General features: G+C 30.0%; 5 protein-coding genes across 5 annotated transcripts; 4 read left to right on the plus strand and 1 right to left on the minus strand.

Annotated features, from left to right (window-relative positions):
- Window positions 1-66: 66 nt before the first annotated feature.
- Window positions 67-2,956, minus strand: BX664DRAFT_86528 (uncharacterized protein). Its single transcript, XM_051549771.1, has 11 exons — window positions 2,940-2,956; window positions 2,594-2,737; window positions 2,365-2,509; window positions 2,123-2,298; window positions 1,872-2,055; window positions 1,468-1,792; window positions 1,294-1,408; window positions 932-1,235; window positions 769-843; window positions 363-694; window positions 67-271 (listed from the first exon to the last, which is right to left on the minus strand). The coding sequence occupies exons 2-11, from the start codon at window positions 2,664-2,666 to the stop codon at window positions 87-89; spliced, it is 1,914 nt and encodes a 637-aa protein (XP_051404003.1). The 5' UTR covers window positions 2,667-2,737; window positions 2,940-2,956; the 3' UTR covers window positions 67-86.
- A 63-nt stretch (window positions 2,957-3,019) lies between these two features.
- On the plus strand, window positions 3,020-4,150 carry BX664DRAFT_327222 (uncharacterized protein). The gene has a single exon (XM_051544374.1). The coding sequence runs from the start codon at window positions 3,142-3,144 to the stop codon at window positions 3,937-3,939; it is 798 nt and encodes a 265-aa protein (XP_051404004.1). The 5' UTR covers window positions 3,020-3,141; the 3' UTR covers window positions 3,940-4,150.
- A 2,240-nt stretch (window positions 4,151-6,390) lies between these two features.
- On the plus strand, window positions 6,391-8,289 carry BX664DRAFT_327223 (P-loop containing nucleoside triphosphate hydrolase protein). The gene is made up of 9 exons (XM_051544375.1): window positions 6,391-6,533; window positions 6,649-6,713; window positions 6,823-6,956; window positions 7,075-7,154; window positions 7,221-7,294; window positions 7,363-7,522; window positions 7,619-7,830; window positions 7,903-8,035; window positions 8,094-8,289. Exons 1-9 carry the CDS (start codon window positions 6,445-6,447, stop codon window positions 8,176-8,178), a joined length of 1,032 nt encoding a protein of 343 aa, XP_051404005.1. The 5' UTR covers window positions 6,391-6,444; the 3' UTR covers window positions 8,179-8,289.
- A 400-nt stretch (window positions 8,290-8,689) lies between these two features.
- On the plus strand, window positions 8,690-10,363 carry BX664DRAFT_327225 (uncharacterized protein). The gene is made up of 5 exons (XM_051544376.1): window positions 8,690-8,924; window positions 9,005-9,197; window positions 9,261-9,506; window positions 9,644-9,752; window positions 9,809-10,363. The coding sequence occupies exons 1-5, from the start codon at window positions 8,836-8,838 to the stop codon at window positions 10,165-10,167; spliced, it is 996 nt and encodes a 331-aa protein (XP_051404006.1). The 5' UTR covers window positions 8,690-8,835; the 3' UTR covers window positions 10,168-10,363.
- Window positions 10,364-10,643: 280 nt separating this feature from the next.
- On the plus strand, window positions 10,644-12,571 carry BX664DRAFT_327226 (uncharacterized protein). The gene is made up of 7 exons (XM_051544377.1): window positions 10,644-10,705; window positions 10,805-10,959; window positions 11,043-11,085; window positions 11,203-11,261; window positions 11,347-11,475; window positions 11,567-12,318; window positions 12,424-12,571. Exons 1-7 carry the CDS (start codon window positions 10,654-10,656, stop codon window positions 12,440-12,442), a joined length of 1,209 nt encoding a protein of 402 aa, XP_051404007.1. The 5' UTR covers window positions 10,644-10,653; the 3' UTR covers window positions 12,443-12,571.
- Window positions 12,572-12,812: the final 241 nt, after the last annotated feature.

Raw genomic sequence — 12,812 nt, forward strand, 5'->3', positions numbered from 1 at the left:
AGGAGATCATCAACATTAAAGAATTCCATTGTATATCATCATTATAGAATTATCCAGCATCAAACGGTTCCAAACAAAAAATGATATCACCTAACTCTAAAAAAAAGGAATGAATATTTGTAATAAAAAGGAATGAAAAAAAGTTGTATATGAATGCCTTTGTTTTTCTTTTTATTATTATTGATAAATGAATAAAGGGTAAGGGAATAAGATCTATCTACATGACTAAACATTTTCTTGACCATTCTTTTCGACCACCGGAGCCACCTTTCTACAAGAAAAATCATATTTGATGAATAAAAGATGGAAATAGTTTTTTTTTTTTTTTTTTTTTTTTTTTTTTTTTTTTTTGGTAACTTTACGTAAATGTACAGGGATATCTTCTTCTAATACCGGAGCAAGGACTTGATCCCATTTATCTTTTTGAATATAGACTAACATGTAGGCATTGGTGAAACGTTTGATGGACCGTAAACTATTACCCCTTAATCGACGATGGTCATGAGGTGGTGTGGATTCTGTGGAAAACATCGTAGTAGTAGTAGTAGTTGTTGTTGTTGTTGGTGATAGGTTACTGTCATTTGTTGTATTGACCAAAGGTTGTAATATCTTTCGAGAAGGTTCATCACCAAAGTTATCTTCAAATACTTCTTTCTCCGTCACTGGGGTTACATGATCATCATCAAATCGAAGCCTACATAAAAGTAAAATAAAATAAAATAAAAAAAAAAAGGTTCATATAAACATCTATTTTTCTTTTCTTTTTACCATTTTTCATTCCTTCCAGGTTTAATCAACGTAAAGTAATGACCACCATCAAAATCACCACTATGAACGAATACGCTTTGATAATCCAAAAAGAAAAAAAAATGTCATTCATCATTTATTTCTTTTTTTTTTTTTATTGTTTGTTCCTTTGTGATGAATTTACCTGTGTAATACATATGTATAAGATTGTTGACGATCAGTGCAAAAGTCGTCCAAACAAAGTTCTTCTGGATATACATATCTATCGTTAATTTTCACCATCATATCATTGATACCATCATATTCGAAACGTTTCAGTTGTAGATGTAGTACAGGAGGAAATGATTCAAATGTAACGCCTTTTAGTGCATTTTGGAGCCCATATCCTTCGGCCATATATTTATTTTCACCATCCATTGTTTCTTCTCGTATATATTCTCGGAAAGATTCTTGTACATCACCACAGCCCATAACATTCAATTGAATATCTACAAGAAATGATCATTAGAATGAATAAGAAAAGATCATACTATAAATATTTCTTACCATAAAAGTCTTCAACACGAGATGATTCATAATCTACATCGATACATTTGATGTAACTTTTCATTTTCCCAACAAATAATTGTTTGATAATACTGGAACCACCTTCTGAGGCATCCTATAATAAAATAAAATGTCAATCATATCCTTTTTATCCTTTTTTTTTTGTATGATTACCTCCATTTTCAATTCCAAATTATCCAACAATACTCGACTAAATTCTTGTACATCATGTTGCATAAAAGCATCCAAAGAATCCCATCCAAACGATTTTGTCAATTCCGTTGTTCCTACAGGTTCTGTTGCATACTGTAACTGATAGAAGAGTCGTTGTAAGGCTAAAGCAACACTTTTTGTTGGATCTTCATATTGGGTTGGTATTTGGTAAACGGCTTTGCGAAAAAGATTAGTGCAATAAAGTGATTGTAAAAGAGAATTCATATAACAAGTCGCGCCTTGATTCTTGATACCAACAAAACCAGTTTCTTTTCTTGAATCATAACTATATATATATGTAAATGGAAGATGAGTTCATTATATAAATATACTTTTTTTTTATTTATTTATTTCCTCTTTCTTACTTTATCAGATTGTGCCATAAAACACCTGTTTCATCTTTAATAACACGTAAATATACTGAAATGACAGTTTGATTGTTGACCAAGAATGGACCTTTTTGACGATATAATTTGGTAAGTTCTTTCAAATCATAAAAACGAGTAAATCCCCAATCAATTTCTTCTGCAGAAAATCGATGATGAGAATCTATATTATACATTAAGGTGAGAATTTTTACATTTTTTTTTGTTTAGATAAATAAATTATTTCTTACGACTGGCATAATAATTGGTTGGATCTTCAGGATTGGATATCACTAAACCAAATTGTGCACACACATACCAATCATCAGGTGTTTCATTATCATTGTTGTTGTTTTCAGGTAAAGCTTCTAAATAAATAGATACCATATCTTTAATCCCATTCCCTTTTGGATATAATAATACACGCCTATCAAAAAAAAAAAAAAATATTTTTTTAATACAAAAAACATGCTCTCATAGATTGACAACATACCATGAATATTGACCCACTTTGAATATAGGACCATGACACCGATTATCTAAATGTTTCCAATCTTTAATATTCCAATGACTAACACCTGTATCTATTATTTCCAAATCTTGTAAGGATGGTAAAATATGTGGTAAACATTCTTTGTCTATCAAAAAAAGTAAAAAAAAAAAAATAAAAATAAAAAGAGTAAGAAATATTTTTGTTATTTTCTTAAACGTGTAATCATTACCATCAAATACACTATATTTGATAACATTATCAGAAGAAGTTGAAGGTAGTATAATAGAATTATCTACTGGCATTGACAATAGAATCTAAAAGCGGGAAAAAAAATGGTAGTAGGAGAAAAAAAAAAATGATAAAAAAAAAAAATTCAAACTGCTGGGTTCTAACGTATTGCATTGGCAAAAAAAAAAAAAAAAAAAAAAAAAAGAAAGAAAGAAAGCACATGACTAGTTGGTATGTTTTTGCCGGGTAAGGTTTTTTTTTTTTTTAGCTGGGCGTATTAGACAAATTCAGGTCCACATGATATCAATTCAGTTTCCGTTCTGATTGACTGAGGCCATTTTGCGTTTGGGGAAAGAAAAAAAAATTTTATATGAGCAAAGGAGGAGGAGAATCAAAGCAAAAAAAAAAAAAAAAAAAAAAAAAAAAAAAAATCTCTCTTTTCTTCTTCTTTATTTCTTTTTCTCTCTCTCTTTAATTTTTTTTTTCTTATCTTATTATTATTTTGAATCATTTATTGTATGTATCATTCATTTTTTGTTTATTCCCTTTATGAACTTGGTTGCTTCTTCAAACGTCCCTCCTCATATTGAGTCACCTACTTGGTTTAAACGACTTTTATCTCGATGGCCTAGAAAACGCGATACTGCTACTTCAATAGCTGCTGCAACTGAAAAATATATTCGACATACTTCCACCATTCAATGTGAAAATTTGACTGCCAAAGAATTTGCTCATTTGACCGGGATCCATCTTAAAGATGAAGAAGAAGATGATGACAACTATTCACAAACAACACGTTCTGCTTTATTACATGTTCATACTCCTACTGCTACTATTCGTTCTAGTCGTACTACTGCATCATGTAAAAAACCAAGAATATGGGATCAAGATTTTTGGCAACATCAACAAAAATCATCTCATCTTTCAAGAACGAATACTGTATCATCATCATCAACACCAGCCACAAGCAATACGACAGAATCCTCTTCATCTTCGTCTCACCATACCACTTTGTCGGCGATTTCTGGCTTTTCATCCATGTGTTCAGCCACCACGACATTGACTACATGTAGTGGTCATGAAGCATTTTTGACTCAATTAAGACGTAAATCAACTCAACTTTCAAGTTATTCTATAGATGGTAGACCTTGCTCTGTTATTCAAAAAGGAAGATTCAAGATCGTAGTTGGTGACCATCCTAATCAAGAAGATGATGCTATCGTAGGACAAGAACAACAGTCTGACCCGGTCATCGTCACACCTCCTGTCCTGGAATGGAAACGCAAGCGATCACAAGAAGCGTCATGTACTACCTTATCAGATGAACCCACTTTGTGTAAAGATTGATTGAATCTTGTAGATATATACCCATCATCTTTTTTTTTTTTTATTTACAACATTACCATCATTATTATTATTATTATTTTGTATGCCCCTTTATATATATAATATATATATATATATAAATATGCTTCTCGTTTATATTTATTTATACCTCCCATTGTAAATAGTTTACCTATGTTTATTATTTTTATTTTTATTTTTATTTATATATTTTGTACACTTCCCCATCACACAACACAATCATAATCAATAAAAAAAAAAAGAACTCAAAATATCTCAAAACAAAATAAACTTCTCATTGTAGCACTTCCCAGAATAGTCTCAAAAATCATCGTCTTGTCATTTTTTTCTTTGCCAAAAAAAGAAATAGTGTCGTTTTCACATACTGTCCTTTGGTAAATCTTTTTGGAACAGATATTTCGAATTTTAACTAATAAGGTTCTATATCATCATCATCATCATCATCATCGTACACGTTATCATCCAAGGTATTATGATATTCATGACTGTATTAAATAATCATCACCATCCACTGTCATATTTCAACATACTGTTATCATATCCGTCGTCAATTATATCCTAATCGTTACAGTATTACATGTAATCCGTCATTCTACCAATCATCAATCACAGAGGCATCGTACTCATTATCATCACAAAATAATAGCTACGAAATGAAGATTTCTTCTACCTAAGGATGATCCTATAACGCTTCCATGCCAAAGAAGAAGAAGAAGAAAAAAAAAAAAAAGAAATGTATGACATAGTAGCGGGATGAATGCGCCTCTTTTTTTTTTTTTTTTTTTTTTTTTTTTTTTGGTGAATTCTCATTCTCGTCCTCATGACAAATGGACTTTTACAGCTAAAATCTGGCTTGGCAATGTTGGCTGTGAAAATGAAGAAATCTTTCCTATTTGTTCATCCAGCATTCTAATTGGGAGAGCAAAAACTTTATCTTTTCATTTCTCGGTCAAAAGTGATCATCATCGTACCAAACTTGGAGGGAAACGTAGATAAGACGATTTTCTTTTAATTGCCTTAATAAGATTTATAGCTTATCTCCCAATTTTTAGAGTAAATAAAAAAAAAATGAAAGAGAATAAACAAGATAACAATAGACTTATCTAAAAAATGATCATCATCACTCCAAATTGGGACTGGACATAGATCAAATAAATCATTCTGTCTTACATGATGCTATTTCGTACCTTATCTTTCTCAATTTGTAGACTAAATAATTTTTTTTTAAAAAAAAAGATAAAGATCAATCTTACCGTCTCTTTCGAGAAATGATCACCATCCAATAAAAAAAAAGGATACCACCATTCTCTTAAAAAGTAGCCTAATACCATCTATCATTTTATCGGTTATCTTGGGAGTTTTAGAGGATGATCAAATTAAAAAGCGATGATCAATGCTAAATAACAATGAAATGCAACGCCACGTGAGATAAACATGCACGGTTGTATACTTTTGCAGCTTCATCAAAAAGGATCATCATTGTACCAAACTTGGACGGAATATATATTAAATCATTCTCTTTCGATTGTATTAAAGACAGTTTCTATACTACCTCCCAATTTATAGAGTAATTTAAAAAATAAAAGATAATATCGTCATCTTTCATTCAATAGTGATCATCATCCAATAAGATTACCACCATTAGATTCCTCTCTAAAAATTAGTTTAATTTCATCTAATGCTATTTTCTTGCTTGCCTTTCCATCTAATGCAGTAATAAATACTAAAAGATTTCATCGATTTTTCCAAAAAATGCCTGATGATCCCTCGACAATTCATTTTTACAGCCAACATTTGGCTGAGGAATTTGAAAATTTTGGCTGTGAATTCTGAAATTTTCGAAAAAAAAAAAAAAAAAGGTGATCCACAGCCCTAAATAGCTTTAATCATCTTTTAAATCCTATTTTTAAGCTTAGATCTATCGTCATATCGTATAAACACCACTAACAAAAGATGTACATATTATCTATGATTACTTGTTTTGTTAATAGATCAAAAAGATATCTTGTCGAGAATGTTACAAAATCGTATAAAAAGGTTATCTTTTTCTAAATCTCACTCTAAAAAAAAAAAAAAAAAGACAACCCTAAATCCTCCAATTTGAGGTTTAAACCTCCAATCGTATTATGAAAAACCATTTACTAGTAAAATATGTATACATTATCTATGATTTTTTTTTCATTAAATCAAATCAATTGTTCATCATCCAGTCATTATATATCATAAAAAAATAGTATATAGAATTCATATTTCATAAAATAAAATAAATTAAAAGGTTACTTGCAAGAGATCATGTATAGTTTTTTATGATATATAAAATGTTCACGGCAAAAAGGTGTATCTGTAAATGCGGCATTTGAAAAAGGTGGCGAGGAAAAAAAAATGGTGTTGTTGTTTTCCTGTCGCGTTATACGTGCTCTCTTCGTTTCTTCTTTTTTTTTTTTTACTTTCTTTCTTGACGACAATATACACATAATCTGAACCAACATGATGGAAGTAGATCCAGCACCTATCATCACTTCAAAGGATAAAGGAAAAGGAAAAATGGTGATTGGAGAGTTGGATACCTTACCTTGGTAAGAGAAAATAAAAAAAAAAAAAAGAATAAAACAATATGCTGTATTACACATGGACGTAAATACTCATGAGTTTCTTTTTTATTTGACATATTTTTTTTTTTTTCATTTCAAGGGTAGAGAAATATCGACCAGAACATTTGAAGGATCTAGTCTCTCATGAAGAAATCACAGAAACACGTAATGTCTTGTAAAAAAAAAAAAAAAAAAAAAAAGATAGAAATATGAATTCTTAATCACTTTTCCATTCTCTCTTCGCCCCCCCTTTTTTTTTTTTTTTGACATGTAGTCAAAACATTTATTGAACGAAATCGCTTACCTCATTTATTATTTTATGGACCACCTGGTACCGGTAAAACGTCAACTATCATGGCTTGTGCACGGCAGATCTATGGCGACAAATTCCGGTCATCGATTCTTGAAGTATGTTATTTGAATTTTTTTTTTTTAAAAAAAAAGATGGATATATTGTATGATTAATTATCTACTCTCTCTCTTTTCTTTTTTTTTTTTTTTTTTTTTTTTTTTTTTTTTTTTTTAGTTGAATGCGTCGGATGATCGTGGGATTGATGTTGTACGTGAACAAATCAAAAACTTTGCTAGTACTCGAACTATTTATAGGTAAAAAAAAAAAAAAAGAGACCAATATAAAAATAAGGAGCAATATTAATATATATTTTATATTAGTTCTGGATTCAAACTGATTATTTTGGATGAATGTGATAATATGACTCAACAAGCTCAATCAGCTCTACGTCGAGGTAAATCTATTTTGAAATCATGATATCTTTTTTTTTTATTAATTATTTCATTATTATTATATATATAGTGATTGAAAAGTATACGAAAAATGTACGATTCTGTATTATATGTAATTATGTTAGCAAGATCATTCCGGCTATTCAATCAAGATGTACAAGATTTAGATTTTCACCATTAGAATTGGAACAAGTGGAAAGTCGATTAAATTATATTGTACAAGAGGAACAGTAAGTGGATGATTATATATATATATATATATATAATATTTAGAACAATTCGTTTTGATTTTGATTTTCTTTTTTTTTGAATCTATATATATATAGTGTGAATTTGACAGAAGATGGGAAATCGGCTTTATTAAGATTATCAAATGGGGATATGCGTCGTGCTCTCAATATTTTACAAGCTTGTCATGCAGGATATGATCGTGTGGATGAAACAGCAATCTATAATTGTACTGGTAACCCTCATCCTGGACATATTGATTCGATATTAGATTCTATGCTCAAAGATGAATATACAACTGCTTATCAAAGTAACTTTATTTAATTATTTGTATAATGATAAAATTGATTGATTTTTTTTTTTTTTTATATATAATATATAGAGGTGGATAGATTGAAAAAGGAAAATGGTTATGCTTTACAAGATATTATTACGGATATTTATGAAAAACTTCAACAAGCTGAATTACCATCTGAAACAGAAATCTCAATGATTGCCAAGATGGCTGATATAGAGTAACGTTTTTATATATATATATATATATATATCCTCTAATGATTTTTTATTATATAGATATCATTTAGGAGAAGGTGCGGATGAACAAATACAACTTGGATCTCTTATTGGATCTTTCAAATTATCACTCCCCTTAGTTTAGTTTTTATTATATTATATATTATATTATATATATTTTTTTGGTAATGAAAGAATCTATTGATTTTTACCCTTTTTTGAATAAAAACAAAAGGATTAGATTGTGGGAAATCTCGATTGCATCGTCTTTATTTCAAACTCCACTGAGGTTTGTTTAAAGTTTAAGGAGGATGAGACAACAAACGATGATGATACGATACGATACGATTTTTACGATTTAAGATAATATAATATATATTTTAGTGATGTAATAATATCATGATTTTAATCTTTTCAAGTTGAAAATCAAAGAAAAAAAGAAAAAAGAAAGACAATTTTAAAGTTTTTTGTGATATCATACTTTTTATGTATATAGAGTCGTCACAAACAATGATTTTTTTTTTCTTCTGGATCCTCTTTTTTTTCTCTCACTTTTCCTTTTTAATCATTTTTCTTCCACTGTCTGTTCTTTTTTCCCTTCCTTTTCTTTTACTTTTATTATTATTACTATCTTTTTTTTTAATTTTTTTTTTTTTTTTTTTTTTTAGTGTATATCACTTTCTCATATTTAACGAAAAACAATAATAACAACAGCAACTCGGTCGCGGAACGATTTCAACCTTCTTCTTCACCTTCCATCATTTGATCTTTTCCCTTTATTATTGTGTATTATATTATATATATGAATGTCTCTGAATTATGTGTACCGCCAACCGAAGCTAACGGTACTTCTAATAAACAAACCGATTCTTATCCAACACCTGACGCCATGTAAGTTTATATATATATTTACTTATTATTTAATATATATTCACTATTATTGTTACTATTATTATTAATTTGATGAATAGAACTTTGGACAATGATACCAATAATAAAACTAGTAACAATGACAATAATATATTTACTTTACCACCATTATCACAGCAACATACTACTCAACAACGTCTACCTAGTCTTGCCAACTTATCTCCTGTTTATGATGCTATTGAAGAACAAACAGTACGAAGTTCACCTGATGTCCAACCTGTAGGAATTAAAGAGGTATTAAAAATAAAAATAAAGATATTATTGTTTTAATCTATTATTATTATTACTTATACGTAGCTTATCGACAAGTGCACTACCTTATGTCACGACTTGGCTCGATACAAAACTTGGCGGAAAGGATCAGAAAAAGACCATGAAACTATATTTGATTTTGTTACACATACAGCACACGAAATTTTGGATTCTTTAGTAGCAATGCAACAACAACAAGAAGCTGTGGTATCCAATGAAGCAGAATATGAAATGATACGAAAAGCAAGAAATTGGAAAGAAAATAGAAAACCGAAATATCGTAGAAGAAGTGTAAGTCGATCATCATAGGGGAAGATAAATAAACAAGATAAGAGAGAGACAGGGGCGTATAAAGAGAAAGAAGGAAAAAAAAAAATATTGTATTTTACTCATCTATTTGTTTTTTTTTTATTTTTTTTTTTTTATAGAAACGAAGTACAGTTGGTCAACAATGCCATTCTTGTCTTACCTCCGAAACACCTGAATGGAGAAGAGGTCCTGATGGTGCTCGAACACTTTGTAATGCATGTGGTCTACGTAAGGAAATTCAAAAGAAGATTCTTTTTTTCTAAATTTTTTTTTTTGATTTTTAGATTATTCCAAATTACTTCGAAAGGAATCCATTACTGTAGCTTCTTATAACTTTTTAACAAATGGTGTATCCGATGGGACTAGAAAAACATCAATACAAGAATCATCATCTTCTATACCACCTCCTTCTACATGTACTCCATCCCCTTCCATCACTCCAGCAAAACGTCGCATTGTATATGAACATCAATATCAATCGCCAAATAAATCACAACATTATGATCAACAACAATCAATAAATAAATCACAACATTATAATCAACAACGATCGCCAAGTAAATCACAAAATTATAATCAACAACAATCACATCCAGGGCAACATCAACAACAACATCAACAGTATCATCATATCCCTGATTGACCTTTTTCATCATCTCCTTGAATCTCCCTTCTCCATTCTTATTATATTCCACTTTTTATTTTATTTATATTTATACATATGTAGTTTCAAATACACCCATACAAGGATCTCCATCCTCCCCTCCTTCTTTATATATCATCATCCTTACTTAGTTTGATTTACTTTGATATCTTCAAAATAAAAAAACATGTCAACCATCTTTATTATCTTTATGAATTTATATTACAATAAATTACAAATATAAAACTATATATACATATATAATATATATATGTATATATATATATCGTTTTTAATCTTTAGAATATACCGGTGATAATGTTTATCATCCCTTTCATACAATTTTTCATATCATTGGATCCCAATGAGGAAGAAAATCCCCATTTGATCATTCATTTCAATCTCCGTCTTTTTTTTTTTTTTTTTTTTGTCTTCTTCCAACTTTAATTCCTTTTTCTTTTTCTTATCCCCTTTAACTTTATCGACATGGGTATATTTACTGAAGATATTCAGAAAACATCAGTGACTCTCTATATAGGCAAGTAAGCTACTTAAAGCTAAATAGTTTTTTTTCTATCTCTCTTTTGTTTGTTTTCTTTTCACCTATATCCTCATCTTTTTTTTTTTTTGATATTAGAAAAACTATCGAACTATGAAGAAATTGAATGGTATCAGTTTCAACAATTGATAGAATCTATGAATATGCAAGAAAATGGTCCAAGAGAAGCCATTGAAGCCATTAGGAAACGACTTAAACACGGTACTCAAGAACAAAAACTGCGTATTCTCGAGGTAAATAGTAATAATAAGAAATACTGTTGCACCATCTAAACCATTCACTTTTTTCTTCTTCTTTCTTTCTCCTTCTTTTTTAGATCTTAAAGTTACTTATGGAAAATAGTCCTCAACAATTTCGCCGTAAGTTATTTAGTTGAAAGGAATAGACTAGAAAGGCAAAGTCAAAGAAGAGGATAGTAAAGGAACTAATATGTTTATCTTTTTCTCTCTCTCTCTCTCTCTTTTTTCTTTCTGTAGAACAACTTGGTGTCAATGACAAAATGCGAGAACGATTTGAATTCATGTTATCTTCTCCAGTAAGTTATAATCATTCTCTCTCTTTTTTTTGAAGTGATTACTTCTTTATGATATTTATGCATGTTTACCTTTTTCTTTTGATAGATGGAAAGTATGGTGGTCAAGAAACAACTGGTTAGTTTACTTGGTGCTTGGTCTATGAAATATAAGGGCGAGCCTGGAATGCGAATGCTTGCCAATATGTATCAAATAGGATTAACAAAACTAGGATTGGTAAGTCATTCTTTTGACAATTTTTATATCTTTTATAAAATGATGATTACTTTAATATCATATTCTTATCTATTTTTTTATACATTCATAGGGTCGTCATTCTCGTTCAACTAGTACATCACAAACTTCTTCCTCATCACCACCACCACCACAATCATCACAACCGGAACAACAACAACAACAACAACGATCTCCAATCGGGTCACCTAAACGTCGATCAATGCCTCCACCTACTAAACCTAATCGACCTGAAACTTCTAATCAACGTAAAACCAAACCCCGTAGTCAAAGTAACGCTACCAGACATGAAGGATCAACCTCAGTATTTGACTTTGCAGCTGCTAAACCTAAAATCATCCAAGAAATTGCCCTTGCCAATCAACATGTTAATCAATTAGTTAATGCTCTTAAACTTTTGGATACTAGAGAAGATCGATGGGAAATTGATTTACAACATGACAAGAGATTACAAGAATATCGACAAGAATGTGAAGACTCAAAGAAGAAAATCGTTAAATATGCCAGGCTAGTAGAGGATGAAGAATGGATCGGCACTCTATTATCTACCAATGAAGAGTTACTCAAAGCTCTCGATATGTATGATATTATGTCTGTTGGTGAGATCCCCGCCAATTTGATTTCGTCTCCTAACAACACGACTCCTGTATCACATCAAATTGCCTATCACAACGATACCTCTACAATTGATCAAGATCTGGCTGGCTTACAACTGGATCATCGTACTGAATCTTCTGAACCAGTGGTGGATGAAGAAGATGATCCTTTTGCTGACCCTTTTGCTGATCCGGTTGACACTGGATCATCCTATGGAAAACAACGACAGTAAGTAATGGTGCTAAAGAAAAGGGCATTCATAATGGGAACTGACAAGGTACAGAATATAATAACAAATACTTATGATTCTCTTTTTTTTTTTTTGTAACATAGACATGAATATGTATTATAGTTAACCTATACGTTGAATGGTAACAACTTTGGTGGTGGATGTTTACTCCTGAATATGATTTACTCCAAAAGATAGACATGCCCTTTTTTTTATAATTTATCCATTTTATTCTTATTATTATTACTATTATTATTTTTATTGTTAGTTTGAATCATTTCATACTGTTATCACTTTATTAGTAATAAAAAATAACCAACGCAAATCATATGTCATGTACATACAACGTTATCAATCTCTCTCTCTCTCTCTCTCTCTTTTTTTTTTTCTAACTGTCGATACAATGTATATTTCAAATTATTCATTCATATCATTAAACCATGATCATTTAATAATCGTATTATAATGTTTTCTTTTTCTATCCTATTGATAC

This window comes from Halteromyces radiatus (genome assembly GCF_025201355.1).
Source record: "Halteromyces radiatus strain CBS 162.75 chromosome Unknown BX664scaffold_2, whole genome shotgun sequence".
In the NCBI taxonomy this organism is placed as follows: Eukaryota; Fungi; Mucoromycota; class Mucoromycetes; order Mucorales; family Cunninghamellaceae; genus Halteromyces; species Halteromyces radiatus.